The sequence below is a fragment of the Helobdella robusta genome (genome assembly GCF_000326865.2).
Source record: "Helobdella robusta unplaced genomic scaffold HELROscaffold_7, whole genome shotgun sequence".
NCBI classification, from domain to species: domain Eukaryota; kingdom Metazoa; phylum Annelida; class Clitellata; order Rhynchobdellida; family Glossiphoniidae; genus Helobdella; species Helobdella robusta.
Window position 1 is genome coordinate 5,222,039 of NW_008705398.1, and position 20,152 is coordinate 5,242,190.

General features: G+C 33.2%; 3 protein-coding genes across 3 annotated transcripts; 1 reads left to right on the top strand and 2 right to left on the bottom strand.

Annotated features, from left to right (window-relative positions):
- Positions 1-1,414: 1,414 nt before the first annotated feature.
- On the bottom strand, positions 1,415-4,143 carry HELRODRAFT_108236 (hypothetical protein; the record flags this gene model as incomplete). The annotated part of the gene is made up of 7 exons (XM_009031049.1): positions 1,415-1,616; positions 1,880-2,137; positions 2,308-2,387; positions 2,767-2,882; positions 3,315-3,411; positions 3,510-3,603; positions 4,066-4,143. 6 exons carry the CDS (start codon positions 4,141-4,143, stop codon positions 1,904-1,906), a joined length of 699 nt encoding a protein of 232 aa, XP_009029297.1. The 3' UTR covers positions 1,415-1,616; positions 1,880-1,903.
- A 1,796-nt stretch (positions 4,144-5,939) lies between these two features.
- Positions 5,940-17,678, top strand: HELRODRAFT_189657 (hypothetical protein). Its single transcript, XM_009031050.1, has 11 exons — positions 5,940-6,215; positions 8,562-8,751; positions 8,976-9,104; positions 10,291-10,488; positions 11,329-11,454; positions 12,027-12,158; positions 12,606-12,761; positions 13,143-13,256; positions 14,385-14,438; positions 16,471-16,590; positions 16,995-17,678. Exons 1-11 carry the CDS (start codon positions 6,121-6,123, stop codon positions 17,124-17,126), a joined length of 1,446 nt encoding a protein of 481 aa, XP_009029298.1. The 5' UTR covers positions 5,940-6,120; the 3' UTR covers positions 17,127-17,678.
- A 1,404-nt stretch (positions 17,679-19,082) lies between these two features.
- HELRODRAFT_165193 (hypothetical protein) lies at positions 19,083-19,610 on the bottom strand (the record flags this gene model as incomplete). Its single annotated transcript, XM_009031051.1, has 1 exon — positions 19,083-19,610. The coding sequence occupies one exon, from the start codon at positions 19,608-19,610 to the stop codon at positions 19,083-19,085; it is 528 nt and encodes a 175-aa protein (XP_009029299.1).
- Between the last annotated feature and the right edge of the window lie 542 nt (positions 19,611-20,152).

A 20,152-nucleotide genomic window follows, 5' to 3' on the forward strand; every position in this document is an offset into this window, starting at 1 on the left:
ACACACCCCACACACACACACAAACATATATATATATACATTTGTATGTTGATGGAAAAAAGATATATATTCATCGTATGTATGTATGTTGATAAAAAAAAATGTTTAATTTGTTGAAAATGTAAAATTGTATAAAATAATTATTAATTTATAAATGTAGAAAGTAAATGATTTTATTTTAGTTTGTCTCTCCTCATCTGACATTTTAAATTTGCAGTCCTACCCATCGCTCATCAACGTTTAAATTTGTTTTTCAAACTAGAACGAAGTACTGCTATCTCATGTCACTCATGTCTCGTGCATCGCGATATAAATCATGATTAACTAGCAACTACACGCGAGTGATTTATCGAATTCCTTTTAAATATCTCCATGCACTTTATTATTTCTATATTGGGCTCACATTGAATTTTATGAATTAGTATTAACATTCTGTTTTTTCAACGTCAACGATTTTGTCTAATAAAAAGCTGTTCATCTGTTCCATCAACCAAATAAGTCGTTTTAATATATATATATATATACATATACATGTATGTATATATATATATATATATATATATATATATATGATTAAGACTGTTAGAAAATTTTCAACAATTATTGATGAAAATCACAGCATGTTCAGCGTTAATTAACTTCCTGTTTAATTTTTTGATTTTTCTAACGTTTGATTGTCAATCATTGTCAAGTTTCTTGAGTTTAGAATCAAAATTTTTATTTGTTTTAAGCATGATGGAACATACAAACGTGATAGAACAAAAAAGGTTTTTTTCGGTATTCCTACCATCTTTGGTGTTCTAATTGATACGTTGTGTATGTGGCCAAATGCTCAAGTATGTACATCCTGCGCCTCTACAATGTTAATAATTTTGTTTTTGAACTCAAGAAACTTGAGCTATTTACGATCTACCGTTAGAAAAATCGTATGTATATAACACCTCATTAATAATCTGCCTTGAATGTTAAATATTGTTATGTTACACTGATATATGTTGTTTAGTTGCTATATTTTACGCGTTATCACATCGCAAGCTCACCACACAAATATGACTGCAAGTATAGACGCAAGTGTGTGCACATACAAATATATGTATGTGTGTGTGTGTATGCCACTGCGTGCAGTTAATGTGCATACGCGTTTCGATCATTCCATATGCCTTTTCAACATGGGTGGGTTCCTAAATTAAAAGAAATTTCAATTTTAAAACCTACAACCGTTGTAATTGATTATAGTGAAGAATCGCATGCACTCAATTTTTAAGGATAGTGTTAAGTTAAAATTAAATTTGAAACACATGTTAATGACTAGAGACGGTGTATCTTCATTCATTATTTTTTCATTTTGTTATTTTCAACGTATTTGTTCGTCATTTATTTTGATGAATATTGTGATATATCGCATTATATCTGCTATGAGATAATTTATTTAATAAAACTGCAGACTTCAATACAAAAATAATAAATCAACATTCATCTTGAGGGCAGGCAATAAATCATTCAAACTTCCCGATCTTAAGAAGTTAGTAGAAAAAAAAAATCGAGGCTAAAGTCAAAACATATAAAAAATATTATAATTCGATCGTGTTGAGTGAACAAACCAATCAATCAACCAATCGACCGAAACCGATCAATCAAATAAATAAATCATTTAATCCATTAATCAATCAAACATCTATTGACCAATCGATTGGCCAACAATCAAGTGAATTAATCTTTTGAAACGATTAGAGAATAAAATATTCAATTAAATGATGAACCAGCCAACCAGTGAATCAATCAACCAGCCAATCGACCAACCAATCAACCAACCAGCCAATCATCCAATCAACCAGCCAACCAATCAATCAATTAATTAATCGATAAACCAGCCAACCGACCAACAAACCAACCAACAGTCGCATCAACTAGACAACTCCTTATCTGCATCAAGAGGTCTCAGTCCCCTAATACTTAAGTCGTAAACAATCTCCTCAACTTTCTTCAAATCATACTTCAGTCCATCATATCTCTTCCTCAGCCAATCATTCTTCAAGTTCAAGAGGCGAAACCCTGAATCTAATTCGGCCATGAAACGAGCGATTCTGATTGGTAGGTCATACATGCCTGCTGTCACGGCATTGGTCGAGAGGCGGGACTACAATGATATAGAAGACTTAAATTTCTAACAAAAATTATTGTTAAAAAATATTGTTAAAAAAAATTTTACAAAATTGTAAAAAATTGTTTAAACAACAACAAAACATATAAAAAAAACCTTGATGAATTTAAAAATATTAATTATTGAATGCCAATCAAAATATGTACCAGTTCAGACGCCAACATCAGCTGACCGATCAGGTAATCTTCCAGCTCCAAATGGAAACCACTTTCACTGCTAGTGCTAACTGTTCACAACAACAATTATCATCATTAGTAATACTATTACTATAATTAATTTTTAATAATAATAATAATAATAATAATAATATTATTATTATTATCATAAAAATACTATTACATAATATATTAATAAGTATTATAACTTAAAATAATATAGATACTATTATAAATAATTATGATAATTAACAACATGTATAAACATATAAAATATAAACACTTATATATATATATATATATATATATATATATATATATATATATAATATAAAACTTATATATATATATAATATATAAAATAAAATATAAACACACACACACACATATATATATATATATTTATACAATACTATTTATAATTAACATAATAAATGACTTGCAACTAACTTGCAAAAATTTCAGCGCACTTATGATGAGGCAGAAACGATTGATCGGTGAGGAAAGCAATGTAGCAAGCCAGGAAGCAGAGTTTTTGCATCGTCATCCTCCACAGATCATTGTATCTACATTGACATTTCAAATTTTATAACCCAAAATTACATGCACTTATTGCAACTGTAGTAGTGGTAGTTTAACTGAGTGGCAAAACAGTGTAGCTTAGTGGTTAAGACGTCTGGTTGTGAATTGCAGTGACCAGATTCAAATGCGAAGAAGCCCCCACATTTTACATGCAATATGAGTAATGCAATATTCACGTGTACTTTAGTATCAGTATAAATATATGATTTTCAAATTATCCCAAAATTTGCCCTTATCAAGCACTTCATTGTATTTGTATGCGATCTCTGTCCGTATGTCATTGATTCCCTGAGTGGTACAGTAGAAGAGGATAACTGTTATCATTGTACTACCACTCTCTCCACTATAAATTAAAACTTTTCGAAAAGCGCATTAGAGTTAGTTGAATGTGAATGGTATATAGTATAAATAGTTACTTATAATAGCAAATGAGAGAAAATTTTGACTCCAATGCCTTTAGCGTTGTTTGAACTTCTCGTAATTTGCTGCTACAATTCTCACAAATCTGTCTAACTTAAAATGTTTATGGGAAAAAATATCACCATGACAATAAATCATCATTAGTGAAGTTAACAACTGCACAATTAATAATAATAATATTCAATAGCAACCATTGTTGAAGCCATCCTTGTGGTGAATGGCCTGTACGGTGTTTAAAATGTTTCTAGCTTGCTCTTCCAGCTCCCTCACCACTAATTTTATGCTCTTTTGACATTTAAATTAAAAAACATTTGAAATTGATTCACTGTAATTTTAATTTTTAAAAATTAAAAAATTGAAAATTTAAATTAGTAGATGTAACACAGAATATTACAAACACCATTGAATCTGTTAGGCAAGTTACAATAAGATTAAGTTGTAAAAAATTAACATATGCCTGACACAACCAAATTTCAGATTTGCTAAGTATGCTAAGCCACTAACAAAAACAAATTAAAAAATAAGAAGATACATGGTTATTGGTTAATTTCATTTCAGAGTACTCTAGTTGTTTGCAATCTATAAATAAATAAATGGCTGAATCAAAAGCCAAATATTAAAAAATACAAAGAAAGATAGACGTCCCTTGATTAGATCAGATCATCCCATGTCATGAATATGTATATACAGATTTTAACATAAATAGCAAAATTTACATATAAAAATTGTTATACAACATTTTTAAACCTCTTTAATTTCTGATTCATAATTGAAGCCATCTTGAAATTCAAGGAAGGCCTTTGTAATGTTTTCGCCAGAGGACATCTCAGACTCCATCTCTCTGTGCTCTGTTTCTACAACTACTAGCTAGATAATACTACCCACCTAATACACTATAACATGTACATGTATAAAACTATATAATAGCCTATTTTGGCTACTAAGTACTAGTACTAAAAAAAGTACTTTAACAACTGCTTAACTAACAGTTAACTTGTCTTATGTCTTAGATAATACTATATTATAACTTATTAATACTATATCATATTCTATAACAAGACCACCAACAAATTGTTAACAGCTTCTATTCAGCGGTCTTCTTAATTAATAAATAAATAATACAGAAAAAAGTGAAAAACGACTTCATTGCACTTTTTTATTACTATAATAGAAGTTAACTTTTATGCTTTTCATAGACAAAATAATTGGCGTTAAATAAATGAACAATTAATAATTTTTCAATACAGTATTTTATTACGTGTAGGATAGTCTCAGCTATGTTATTATATTTAAAATTGTTATAATTAAATTTTTAAATAAAATAACCACAAAAACATGAGCTGCTGTGGAGTGTTAAGACGAAGATGACATTGTTATGGCACATCTCTAAATTATCATCATCCACCTGATCAGGTGGAAAAGCCTTTAATTTTAATTGGACGCCATTATGTGTGCTTGTTTGTGTGTGTCCGTACGAGTGTGGTTGTATGTGTAGATGTGCTTCTGTATATGGGTGAGTCTGTTAATGTACGAGTGTCTGTGGTGTGGGCTTCTGTTTGTGTTGTTGTGCATCTGTCTGTCAATGTGTGTGAGTGTGAGTGTGTGTGTGTGTGTGTGTGTGTGTGTGTGTGTGTGTGTGTGTAATGTGTGTGTGTGTGTGTAATGTGTGTGTGTGTGTAATGTGTGTGTGTGTGTGCGCGCCTGTTTATGTATTAGTTTGCGTCCGCGTGCATGATTTTTTTTATGCTTTTTAGAGTGTGCATTTGTCGATATATCTGTATTTATGTGAGTTTTTTTTTGTTTTTTTTGTATAAGTGTGTATTTACGTGTTTGAATGTCCGAACGAACACATGTGTGTGCGGCGACATTATTTTTAAAATCTCACCACCAAACACATACTTACATACATACACAAATACACAAACACATTCACAGACACGTGCATAAAAAATTGAATTCATTTCATCACCGTACATATCCATAAATGTTAATAACACACAGGTCTATATTATAGATTTGTTTTGCTTTGAAACCATGGTGATCACACAAACATTGTATATATATATATATATTTATTATATATATATATATATATATATATATATATACACGTACTTCATACATGATATAGCGCAAAATGCTATCTTATTCGCCAGCCGTTAATTGCAATGAACCTAATGGATGAAATTTGTTTTTGTAAAAATTGTTGTTGTTGTCGTACTGATAGTTTTTTGTTGATGTAATTAAATATAATTAAGTAGAGTGTTTTTTTTGATGTAATAAATATTAGCATTTATTCAATTGATGTTTTTTTTGACGTTACAGTTGATGATATTTGATGATAGTAAGTCATTTAAACAGTCATTGTAAGTCAAATACTTCAAGTTACGTTCATATTTTCTCTCATAAAAATAGAGTAACTGATGACGCATTCTAATGATATATTTAATTGGTAATTATTTTAATTTGTATGTGCTATCTAATCTAGTTTACCCATAAACTTATATTAAATAAATATCTTTTGTAAATTCGAAATCGACGAAATATTCACTCATTTTATATATTTCACCTAAAAATAAATTAAATCTAAATCGTTAAAATATTATAAAATGGCTGATAACATTTTTTATTATATATTAATTATTAAATATTAATAATTACGAAAGATCGCAAAAAGAAAAAGTTATCCCACTAACAACTGCTTCGATTGCATAAACCAACAGTTATTTATATATAGTTACATTTATAGTTACCTAATTACCATAATTTTACCAAATACAATAAATTATTTAATTATAATTAATGATGATGTCATCGTCCTTCGAGCGATTGCGCATGTCAAAAGAGGAATGCGAGGAGTTCGTTACAAGTCTCAAGGGACTGGAAGCCACAATGAGGTTTGGACGAACTGTAATAGAATTTGTTGCGCTAGTTTGTTGTTGCCACCTACCTACCTACCTACCTACCTACCTACCTACCTACCTACCTACCTACCTACCTACCTACCTACCTACCTACCTACCTACCTACCTACCTACCTACCTACCTACCTACCTACCTACCTACCTACCTACCTACCTACCTACCTACCTACCTACCTACCTACCTACCTACCTACCTACCTACCTACCTACCTACCTACCTACCTACCTACCTACCTACCTACCTACCTACCTACCTACCTACCTACCTACCTACCTACCTACCTACCTACCTACCTACCTACCTACCTACCTACCTACCTACCTACCTACCTACCTACCTACCTACCTACCTACCTACCTACCTACCTACCTACCTACCTACCTACCTACCTACCTACCTACCTACCTACCTACCTACCTACCTACCTACCTACCTACCTACATACCTAACTAACTAACCAACTAACTAGCTAACTAACTAACTACCTACATACCTACCTACATACCTAACTAACTAATAACCAACTAACTAACTATATGACTACCTATCTACTAACATATCTACCTACATTAACCTACCTACTTAAACCTACCTACCTACATACATACCTACCCAATTTCCTCTTTACCTACCTGTACTATTACTTTATTATAATTTTATTGCTAATACTAAGTAGTAGTACTGCTGTTATTAATTCGATAACTTTGACATCACTTATTTATCAACCGTTTATCATTTTCCTTGACATATCTACATCTTTCCTTATTTGAAGATGAACGCTTAAAGAAAAGTTTTAAATTTGTATCAAAGTTTGTATGGAAGTTTTCATTAATAAAATCTGCGAGTTACTGAAGAAAAATTTTCTAACTCGGAGAGCCAAAAGTTTTTAAATCAATAAATCTAAATATGTCATGAAGAATTCATAATATTTGTAAAAGTGGGAAGGTTGAAATTTCGAAAGCATGGAACTTCTGCGATCAGATGCCGTCAACCAACTCCGATTTTTATTTTCAGTTGAGGATTGCGTTCATGTTCTAGGATTGATTAGGGCATCTTCAACTGAACAATTTTTCAAAATTTGGATATTTTACTATACCTAAATCTGTCATTTAATTTTTATAATGCTCACCACTTTTTGACAGAACTCAAGCAACTTCTTCCAACATGCCAGTCAAAAGTTAGTTTTTGACGAAACTCAACTTCTTCCAACATGCTAGTCAATAAATAGTTTTCGACGGAACTCAAACAATTTTTTTCAACATGCCAGTTATTTCTCCTTGCAACTTTTTCACTTTGTGGAAAAAGTTTCTTTGATGTTTGGAAAATGAAACCGAAATTGATGGAAAGATCTACGTTTGGTAGGTCGCCAGAAGCAGTGAGTTTTATTCTCCACTGGTGGCATTTTTACAAACGAGAAAAACTCAAGTTCTTAAAATCTGAAGTCACGATCATTAAAAATGTTTTATTAAAATTTTTAAATATCAATATTTTTTAATCGAAGACAATTTAGAAATTTACAACTGTATTAAAGTTCATTTCAAGTTTTTTCACTTCGCTACTTTTTCTAACTCTTGTTCTAACTATATACTCCAATGGTATAAGGCGGAACATTTGCACTTCACTTATGAATGTATCGTAACTCAATGGTAAATTTTATGTTGCAGTTTTTTGATCAATCTCTGTTCATTTATTCACTACTTCGCTTTTTGGTTTATTACAGATGACAACACATTTTTAAAAAATTTAAAAATAATTTTTTTATATAAATTGTTCAACATGTTTTTTCAATAAGAAACTAATTAATTTACTTTGAATGAATAAAATATTTGTAAAAAAAATAATTTTTCGCTAGTTCATTATCTTAATTTTTTACTCAAACATGTTTTAATAGTTGTAAAAGTTTAATTTAACTCAAAACCATGATTTATTTTGTTACTATTTAGTCCAATGGTAATATCATTTATCTGGCATCTTACTATAGGCATTGAGCAATACTACTTAAACTTTTGCATTGACTTGGATCTAGAAGCATTTGCGTCATTATATAATCACCCACTGCACAATCAATAATCATCTACCAATGCGTGACGTCAATAATCATCTACCAATGCGTGACGTCAATGCCCTTCTTGCCTCAAGTGAATTGTGCAAATGTTGAGAACATGCAATGCAGATGCACGCACGCCAACATTTCATTATTTATTATTAATTAGGACGTGCTTGTTAATTCAGGTTTAGTTATGATAATGGAATCATTTAAAAATCTCAAATACTTGCTTGTCATCATCACAAATCATCTCAAATCCTCACCAATCAAGAGATCATTTGAAAGCACTGGCGTCATGTGTTTCTGCGGCCAAAAAAGAAGCTCCTCCCACCGGCCAATCAGCTGCCAGTGCGAAAGGAAGTCAACCACTAACGAGCAAACCTAGTGACCCATTTTTGTCGAAGGTACACGGCAATGAACTGGGCAATGGAATCAACAGCAGTGTCACAAGGAAAGAAAAGGTCAAGATGATTAGAATGATAATGACGACGATAAGATGATGGTAATGGGCAAAACGGTGATGACGAAAATGATTTATTTGTGATTATGATGACAACTAATACAAACAAACATACCCGTGCATAAACACATAAACACGCACACACACATAGACACACGCACACACACATAGACACACGCACACAAGCGTAAACACATGCACACAAACACACACACGAAAACATAGGTTACGATTTACGTTAAAACGGTTTTCTTGAAAGTTGGCGAAATTGATACCCTGAGGGATCGATTTGCTGCCGATGCATTTGTGCAAGCTAAGTGGCGGGAACCTGCGCTTGACGGGAAACAAAATCTGGTTGGCTGGTTGATTGATTGGTTGGCTGGTTGACTGATTGGTTGGCTAGTTGATTGATTGGTTGACTGGTTGGTCGGTTAGCTGGTTGATTGGTTAGTTGGTTTGCTTTGTTGGTTGGTTGACTGGTTGTTGGTCGGTCGGTCAGTTGGTTAATTGATTGTCGCTTGATTGGTTGGTTGGTTGGTCGGTTGTGTTTGGTTGATTGGTTAAGTGATTGGTTAAATGATTGGTTGATAAACTTCAAACTTGTTGGTTACTGACTTGATTAGTGAAATTGGCTACATGATCGATCGATTAATCGATTTGTTGTTTAATTGGTTAATTAAATATTTAGTTACTGATTTAGTTAATTAATAGATAATAAATTGTTTGAAATTAAAATAAAATCGCTACTTCCTACCTTTAGACTAAAAATTTTTCTCATTAAATTTTGAGTTTAAAAAATTAGTTAATGACTTTTGCTTCATACTATTATTGATTGCATGTTGGCTGCGCATCATCATTTTTGTTCACCGCATTTCTTTTTTTTGTTTTTCAGCAATATTGTCATTTTATGTCAATGATCTATTTTTAGTAGTAGAAGATAAAGTGTGTTTACCCCAGCCAGCATTTCAAAATGATTGTCTTTATTTGCTTAGTTAGAAAGTATCTGAGTTGTTGTGATGGGCAACTTCAAACAAGCGTTTAAAATGATGTTTAAATCTCAGTTAAGGACGACGGCGCAATTAATCACTGGCTGTTTAGTATTTGCTGAACGCTCATCAGTAATGACCGCCATGCGACCAGTTTCTTTATTGAAATTGTTTTAAAAGCTATCTTTGAAAAACTTATATCGTTATATCGGTTTTTTTTTAATTTATACTTTGTGCTGACAGTTTTCAAATATTTGTCAAATGTTTAGAATCAATTTGATGGTTGCAGTTGATAATTTTGTTTAAACAAATCTTGAGTCAACAGTACGTAACGACAGAGAATAAACGCCAACAGCCTATTACAGTTATGAAAATGCATTGTCATAAATGCTCATAATCAAACAATTGCTCACCGTTCACCGCAATCAACCCTGATTGGCTAACAATCAGCCAACCAGCCAACTAACCAACTAACTACAACGACCAACAACAACAAATAACCAACAACATAATCAACAAGCAGCATCACCAAACAATAAAAAACGAACAACCAGCCAACAAGTGAGATCGACTGGAGCAACTACTGGTCTCCGAAACTCTCCATCGACAACGTGTTCGGCGACCCGAAGGAGACAGTTTGGCACACGGTGTTGTTCGACAGCCGAGGCACCGCCATGATATGTCAGAAGAGGAGGGTGAACGGTTCCTTTCTCGAGTACATGGAGTTGAATCAATTTCCGTTTGATACGCAGGTTCTTCTGTTTGTGTTTGCGTTCTTCTGTTTGTGTGTCTGAGTGAGTGTTCGCGCGTGCATGCTTTATGTGCGAGTTTGTCTGTGTGTGCGTGTCTGTGTGTTAGTTTATGCCATTAAAATTGTGCGGTTGTATGTGTGTGTGTTTGTGAATGTGGGTGTATCTGGAGGCTGTGTGCCTATCTGGATGTACCATTTATTTGTTTTTTTTCTATTTATTTATATTTACTGTATTTTTGTTTCAGTGCTTGTTTTTAAGCGCCTGTCTCTACATTGCGGATTATGTAAACTTGTATGTTTCAGCGTTTATGATGTATGTGTGTGTGTTTTTATGTTATGTATATGTCGTGTATGTTTTACTGTTTATGAAATATGTATATATATGTTTTTTATGTTAATGTATATATGTTCCAATGTTTATGAACATACCTCCGCGTTTTCAAGCGTAAGAATTATTTGCGCGTTGAAACAAACCATTCATCACTATTTTGTCGTCACTTGAAATATTAAAAATAATATCAAAATGTTTGTACGTATTTTGTTTGTGCGTATGTGTGTTTGTGCGTATGTGTGTATGTATGTATGTATGTATGTATGTGTGTGTGTGTTTGTGTGTGTGTGTGTGTTTGTTTGTTTGTATGTATGTATGTATGTATGTATGTATGTATGTATGTATGTATGTATGTATGTATGTATGTATGTATGTATGTATGTAGGTATGTACGAATGAATGAAGAAATGAATGAATGAATGAATGAATGAACAAACAAACGAACGAATGAACGAATGGAAAGAGTAACAAAAAAGAAAGAAAGAAATGAATGAACTAACTGCAACAAAGGACTTGACCGTATCGTTGACGACGGATCTGAGTGACAAGGAGGTGGAGTTCGTGGAAGACCCCAACGACAGATGTGCCCTCAACGTGGAATCCTTTGTGGACGAGCAGGAATGGAAGCTCCATAAGGTCAATTCGTCATTATTATTCAGTTATTCAGTTATTATTGTTGTTATTATTATTATTATTGTTGTTGTTGTTTTTATTATTATTATCTGTTTATTTATTTTTTTTAAAGCTAATTTAATTAAAATAATTATCATCATCAACACGAACATTATAAAAATCAACCGCAACATCAACATTTCAATTCAACATTCCAACACCATCAACATCATCAATATCTTAACATTTCAATTCCATCAACACCATCAACATCATCATCAACATCATCATCATCATCATCAACATCATCAACATCATCATCATCAACATCATCAACATCATCATCATCATCATCAACATCATCATCATCAACATCATCAACATCATCATCGCCATCATCATCATCATCAACATCATCAACATCATCATCATCAACATCATCATCATCAACATCATCATCATCAACATCATCAACATCATCATCATCAACATCATCATCATCAACATCTCAACATCATCATCAACATCATCATCAACATCATCATCATCAACATCTCAACATCATCATCTCAACATCTCAACATCACCATCAACAGATGATCCACACGTGGACACGGACGAGAGAGGAGGCCTTCAAATCCATCCAATGTCTCCATCCTGTCTTCTCAGCTGCATGCAAAGCCTCTAGAAGACCAGAGTTCTTCATCTGGAACATTCTCATCGTCATGGTGAGCGAAAACGTCATTTCAAAGTTACGGCGTATTTATTTAGGCGGGTTTGTGTAGAATGTTCGCCTGTTGTGCTGCTGCTGTGGCGGTGCTCGAATGCTTGAACATCTCCAATCTGTCACGTGTGTGTTGTGTGTTTTGTGTTGTGCTGCGTGTCTGTTGTGTGCGTAAGTTGTGTGAGTGTGTGTTTTGTGTGAGTTGTGTGTATGTTGTGTGTTTGATGGGCATTGCACATCCAAGCACTTTAGTTAGATCAAGGCAGTTGGCGCTATATAAATGATGACAATGTTATGTATGTAAAATTAATTTTTATGAATTATAAATAAAAAGTGTTGAGTTTAAAATAAATATTGTTTTGCATTTACTAATATAAAAAATTGATTTTGTAACGTTTAAACTTGTGTCTAAACTCCGCCCACTTCGAAACAAACTGACCAATGAGAACAGTTCCTGATCTGTTCACTGTCCTTCGCCACGTTTGCAGTGGGTGTGGGGCTGCCACAGAACAGACTGCAGCTTTCATTCATCCTGCTGCTGACCACAGTCTCATTCAAATTCGTCGTCAATCAATCTCTGCCTATGATCTCATACCTAACTTACCTTGTCAGTATTGTTTGTGTGTGTGTGCGCGCGCGTGTGCGTGTACCTGGATGCATGTGTATAAATATGTTTATATATGTGTATGTATGTGTACGTGTGTGTACGTCTGCTGCATAGAGTTGCCTTTTTATTAAATAAGATGATTCTATTCTTTAGATTGGATAAGTTTAAAAGTCAAATAAACTTAGCTGATTACAGCAACATTTAACGTTATCACTCTCCTTATAATATTACTATTATCGCCTTTTTAATATTCTTTAATAAACTCTTTTAACAGTATTATTATTATTATTGTTATTGCTTTTTATTATTTTTCAATAAAATTTATTAATGATAATAAAAAAATGATAAAAATGTGATAAAAATATCATATTGGACATGAAGGACAAGTACATACTGAGTTCCATGGCCATATTGTGTTGCATCTGCGTGTGGCACGCCGTCGTCACAGCCATACAGAACAGCATCAACGAAACGACCGCTATTTCCGCCGACAGGGTCGGTATTATCGGTTTCATCGGTTTTATCGGTATTATCGGTTTCATCGGTATTTTGTTGTTTTGGTTAAATTCGGCTGTAGCTACGTGTCGGGTTGTAATTGGATGATAATCGGTTATTAATGTACAAAAAATTTCATTAAATCACTAACCTAATTTTAAAATCACCATTAAAACACTCGCGGTCATTCTTGGTCATCACCAAACTAAACCAGAGTGGCCATCACTACAAATTATTTCAAATAATAATTATAATTTATTAACTATAATTAAATTCTTGAATATTAAACTCATTAATAATTAATATTAATGAATTTTAATCTATAATTCCTCGAAATAATGGAATGAGCAGATCGCGATAGGTGTGTTGGGAGGCATCTATTTAATTTTCCACATCGTATTCATCGTCTCCATCAATTGTTTGGTTAGTTGCATTCTCTGGATCTATCGATGGTTTTTGGTCATCATCTTTTCATCATCAACATCTATCGTCACTCATTTTTTTATTATTATTATTATTGTTATTATTATTATCATTATCCTAATAACAATTATTATTATTTTTACTATTATTGCAAATTCTCTTCTGAGTAATTCTTTCAGAAGAACAGCACACACGTGAATACACACACACACACTCGTGTGAATCCTTGCTATCTTACACAATGTATGTGATGGGTGGGGATCTGCTTGCTTTCGAACCTGGTTACTGCAACAGTAGAACCCGACGTCTTAACCATTTAACCATCATGCCACTATCACTCTTTCAGTTTTGTTTTCTATCTTCACCCATCTTCTTCTTCTTTGTCATCATCATCTTCATCCTCATCAACTTCAAAATTATAATTTTTTCATTGCAGTCGACAACTGTCGTTGTCATCCTTTTCGTTATCATCTTCATCATCGTCGTCGTCATCACCATCTCTATTTCCCTTGCTTTTAGGGTCTTCATCGATTTTGTTCTCTTTCATTTTTGTCCTTCATCCATCATCATCACCATCTTAGTTACTTTTAAAACAAGCTTTAACATACACTCCTATTTTGTTTTCTACATAATCACCACCACCACCATCATCATCATTTTAATTTTCCTCCACCACAACCACCATCCATCCATCAATCAACACAGGCCAAAGAAAATTTGCAGCTCATCAGAGAAAAGGAGAACAATAGCAAGGACCAGGTTTCGTGCTTGTTTGTTTGTTTGTTTGCTTGCTTGTTTGCGTGTTCGTTTGTTTTCTTGTTTGTTTGTTTACTAGTTTGTTTGTTTGCATGATTGTTTGCTTGCCTGCTTGTTTTTTTGTTTGTTTGCTTGTTTTCTTGTTTGTTTGTTCGTTTGCTTTTTTGATTGTTTGCATGTTTGTTTGTTCCTTTGTTTGTTTGCTCGTTTTTCTTCTTTTCTTTTTCTCATTTTTTATTCATTTAATTGATTTTTTAACTGTTTTATTTGCTTATTTTATGCATAATTTTGTTAAATCATTCATTCACTCATTCACTTATCTACTTCCTAATCAATTAGCCATCTACATATTAATTCATCTGTTCATTCACTCATTCATTCATTCATTCATTCATTCATTCATTCATTCATTCATTCATTCATTCATTCATTCATTCATTCATTCATAACATAATTAATTCTTTCATTTGTTTGTCTGCACGTTTATTCTTTCATTTACTTATTCTTTCTTTCATTCATTTTTTTACTCACTCACTCATTCATGCGTTCGTTTAAATTGAAAATCGATGACAAATTTCAGTCACGCAAGTACAACCTCCCGTGCAAATAAAAAAACATTCAAAAACTACTCACGCACACGCACCATGGACGTGCGCGCGTACACATGCATACAAACACACATACATACAATTAACACACACAATTACGTGTAAACAAACATGCACTCCGTAACACACAACCTACATACATTCTTGTCGACACATGTATGGACTTTCGCGCATACTTGTGTCGCAACACACACACACACACACACACACACATACATACACACACACTCACACACGACACACATGTCTACATTATAACTTACCTTCTTGTAGAAAATTAAAATCAATAAGTGCACGTATAAGGAGGGGCTTTCGTGCATGTATAAGAACGTATATCAGCACAACATGTAGACCAAATGTCATACATACATACATATAAACACACACACACATACATACATACATTTAAACATACATACATACATACATATATACTCACACGTACATGCATACAAACCTGCATACAAACATATATACATACATGCAAACATACATACATAAATACATACATACACACATACATACATACATACATACATACACACACACACATACATACAGACATACATACATACATACATACATTTATTCATTCATTCATACATTCATTCATTCATACATACATACATACATACATACATACATACATACATACATACATACATACATACATACATACATACATACATACTCACATACATACATTCATACATACATAAATATTACATATATACAAGTATGCAAACATCTATACAAGCAAAGAAGATTCAGTATAAGCGTACCTTCGAAGATACGCACCTACAGACAGAAAGACTGATACGTACAAACCACAAACACATATACACAAACTTTCGAGATAAAGGCAAGTGTCACATGATGACAAACAAGCGTACAAACACAAACCGACGCATAAATACGAGGGGGCAAGCACACAAACAGCACCGGTCAAAGAAGGGAGGGAGTCTTGCCGGAGGCCAGCTGGGTAGCTGAGTACGTCAAAATATTTTTCAAAAATCTGTTGCTCGAAACGTGTTTTTTTTAACGATTCTTTCATCCCAAAAAATAAAGAACTGCGATGGGTACCTACTGTTACAGCTTTTGATTCGTCTAAGTCTTTATAAGTCTTTATAACTCTTTATAAGTCTTTTTCTAATGTCATTAAATTGTTCGAAAAATGTTTTTTTCAACAGTTGTGGCTTCTTCTTAGGCACTCCAACGTGTTTCTATACTTTTTTTTACATCCTGTCCTGTCTTATGATTGTAATCAAAATAACCCATCAATGAGGGAAAGGTGGAAAAAACGAAAATAAACTCTCGATAGTTCCAAAAACTTACAATTGCAGAAGCTGTCAGAAGCTGTATAATTTCAAAGAATGGATGACTTTTGTATCATATTCGCGTACAATTTTGTAAATCCTTTTAATTAGTTTGGAGTAAAGTGTGAAAAATGCCACCTGGATCGGACCGCCCCGTCCCTTTGCACCAGCAACTACGCTACTGGGTCAAATCAGTTTGATGACTGTGGAATTGATGGGGGTTCAATCCAGGTAACAGTGGCTGGAAACGTAGTGGGCGATAGCAAATGTAACGCACACACTGATATGCACACATAACTCACACGCACACACACACAATGATACCTATATATAATATATGCTGGTAAAAAAACATAATTAATGCAGTAATTTATGAAGTCTACTGAATTTATAGCGTTGGATAGTTTTTTTATTACATTTTTCGATATTTCTAAATTCTTGTCGTCATTATTTATTTTATTAAATTTAGGATAATGTACAGTTTTCCAATTCATATATATATATATTTATTTATTTCAAAATACACACCAGAAGCCCATTATAGGCTCGTATGGTCCAAAAAATCACAGAAATAAAATTATTTATATATATATATTCATTTATTTATTTATTTACTCATCATTTTTTCTCGCCAGGTGGGTATGGACCCGATGGCAAACCAGGGGCACGGAACTATCCCTGAGATATACTTGTCGGACATTGACACGAGGACGATAAAGAACAACATGACGGACCCCAATCAGACCACCCTGACAACGTACAACTGACCAACTGGACTCAAATATCCGCGCCCATGAAATAAGATGCACTGTGATATTAAACAAATAATTAATCAATCAATTAATCAATCAATTAACTAATCAATCAATCGATCAGTTGGTCAATCAATTAATTGGTCACACACAACTATCGTGAAATTTTAAAATTTATTAATAATTTTATTATTATTGAATAATATTTTAGTTAAAAAGTTAGTTACGTGATAGATAATCTATTCAATATGTAAGAACAAGTTCTTCAATTAAACGATTTCAAATGCCAATCTTCATTAGATTCTTTTTTATTTTTCAATAATAATTGTTAACTATAAATCCATATAACATAGTTAGACCTCGACGTTTTGAACGTTTTTACAAGGTAAGTGTCTTTTTCGCATTAGTTTCATGTTTAAATGTCAGTGACCTTCAATGGAAATGTAACAAAATCCAACTTTACCTACTTTTGAATCATTTTCAATTTATTTTTCAATCCTTTGTTGATTTTGTTGTGTAAATATTTCAAAAGCTTTGAACATTTTTAAACATTCTTAATATTTTTAAATTTTCATTTTATTCTGCAAAAATACATTTTAAAATATAATTTTATGGTAATTTTTTTTATAAATATCAGAATAAGAATAGCAAATAACAAACATGTATAATAATAAATATAAAATAATAAATATATGGAGCTGTTACGAACAAAAACGAGCTTTGAGCCTTTTTATAACGAGCTATTTGAACCTTAATAAACTTCTCAGTGTATTAAGGTTCCAACAACTACTGGAAAGATTGCAGGGAAAAGAGATCGCGGTCAACAAAGAATAATAACCTTCGTTAAGTCCTTGTGTCACTTGTTGAATATCATCACATTTCAACTACTACAAAGAGTTAAACATCGGGTTTTGTGGAGGTCGATGATCGCCAATTTCCCGAAAGGATAAAGCACGAAAAAGAAAAAGACGTTATACGGAAAAAATATGATTCTCAGCGTGATGCATTTGGCCTCCAGAGTTCTACATAACGTTGACAATGTACGCAAACTTGAAGGTAGTGAAGAAAAAGAATTTTTGTTGATCGCAGGAACTGAGTCATGACCGAACGATCTTCACATCAACTATATTCATTATTTATAGACTATTTGTATGTTTTCTGCACAAATAATTATAAATTCATGATGTCAATGCTGTTCTTGCTTCTTGTAAAGTTTATAATGAAAAGAATACAATGTGCAATTCTAGTCCTTTATTTTTAGTTCCAAGTATCGGTCATTTCAATTCCTCCGTCGAAATGCTCAACATAGGATTTTATATTTAAAGTCGTATTTGTTGGATTGGATTGTTTTCAATTAGAAATTTTAAATTTATATTGAAAATTAATTTTGAATAGCGGTACACGGTTTTTGGAGTATTCTAATTATATTGCGTGGTGATAATTAAAACAAATCTATTTTGGCTTTTCAAACTCTTTTAAGCATTATATAACAATGGAAACACCAGTGGGTTCCCGGCCCGTTTAAAATTGATAAACTTTTTCAAGTCATGTTTGCCATTCGAGAGTTCATTTAATGTGTCTTAGAAAGTTCTGTATTTAACGGAGTTTTTAAAAATAATCATTATTTGATATTTTTTACTTACTGAATTTTAAAAGTTTAAAATTAAATGGAGAGAATAGGAGAGAACAACAGGGACGAGTACCTGGGTGAGGAAGATGGAGCAGTCCAACAAAACTTACTCCGCAAGAGACCAAACGATGAAAATGCCGGAAACAATTTTTTAAATATAAGTTTGACTTTATATTTTAAACTTGATTTCAATTCAGAAATATCTTATTACTTAATTACTTGCTATATATACCATGTTTCCTCGAATATAAGACAGGGTCTTATATTAATTTTTTCCCAAAAATTGCCCTAGGTCTTATATTCGAGGGAGGGCTTATATTATTATGCCAATTTTTTCGACATCATTTATTTTTCCCAAATACAATAAGATCATCATCTTCTGGGATATCATCATTTTCTTCCAGATCAAGACCTTGAATTCCAGCCAAGATTTCATTTGACTCCAGCTCCTTCAGTATCATAGGTCCCAATCTATCGTGTTTTGCGATGTAGCTCGCTTCAAATGGCGATGTTTTGTCCAAGTACCCTGCTTTCAGAGCCTTTGCAACACAGCTATCAGTGATTTTGCCCCATGCATTCCTTACCCAAGAGACTGCCTCCTGCAGATTAGGCTTCACGAAGTTGTTATTTTTGTTCCTTGACATCCTATTCTCAATATAATCATTGATTTCAAGTCTGAGGTAATCCTTGAAAGGCTTGTTTATTGCAATGTCCAAGGTCTGGAGGTAAGCAGTCATCCCTGCTGGGATCATAACCTGATCAACCCTTCTTTCTGCCAAGAAGTTTTTCATATCCTTTGCACGATGAATGCTTGCAGAGTCCCAAATGAGGAGACCTCGTTGACTTCCTCTTAAAACAAGTGGCAGCATAAGGTCCACCCATTTTCTTATTACATTCTGCGTACTCCATGCCTTTTCTGATTCCAAGACATAAACTCCTCCCTGGCATTCAATCTTTTCTTTCTTTCCTTTGGTAATAAGAAGTGGAGCAGCTTTCTTCCCATCCAGACGAATTGCCAAAATGCAGGTGACGCGTGCACTTTCATATCCAGTTGATGGTACATAAATTGATGAAGCTCCTCTGAAGTCGACTGTCTTTTGAGTGTCCTGACCCATGTAAACAGCAGTCTCATCCATAGCAATCGTGTTGGAAAGCTGATACTTTGAAAAATCCAAACCATCCATGAAAGACTTGAACATGAGAGCTCTCTTGACAGCTTCTTTATCCTCAAGCTTGAACAGTGTTGTTGATCTTCGTAGTGAAAGTTCATACCGCTGAAGGAAGCGATCCAGCCAACATTTTGAAGCTTTGAACTCCTCAGGAGGGATGTCAAGTGTAGGAGCCATCTCGAGAGCAAAAGCTTGAATCTCAGCTCTGCGCACAACCATACGGTTTTCTCTCTTCTCAGCAA

Bases quoted from the DNA above. Each gene is read 5' to 3' on its own strand.
- HELRODRAFT_189657 (XM_009031050.1), top strand. From the start codon at position 6,121: ATGATGATGTCATCGTCCTTCGAGCGATTGCGCATGTCAAAAGAGGAA. The intron at 14,439-16,470 runs GTTTCGTGCTTG...CCTTTTAATTAG, and splicing joins AGAACAATAGCAAGGACCAG to TTTGGAGTAAAGTGTGAAAA. The intron at 16,591-16,994 runs GTAACAGTGGCT...TTTTCTCGCCAG, and splicing joins TTGATGGGGGTTCAATCCAG to GTGGGTATGGACCCGATGGC.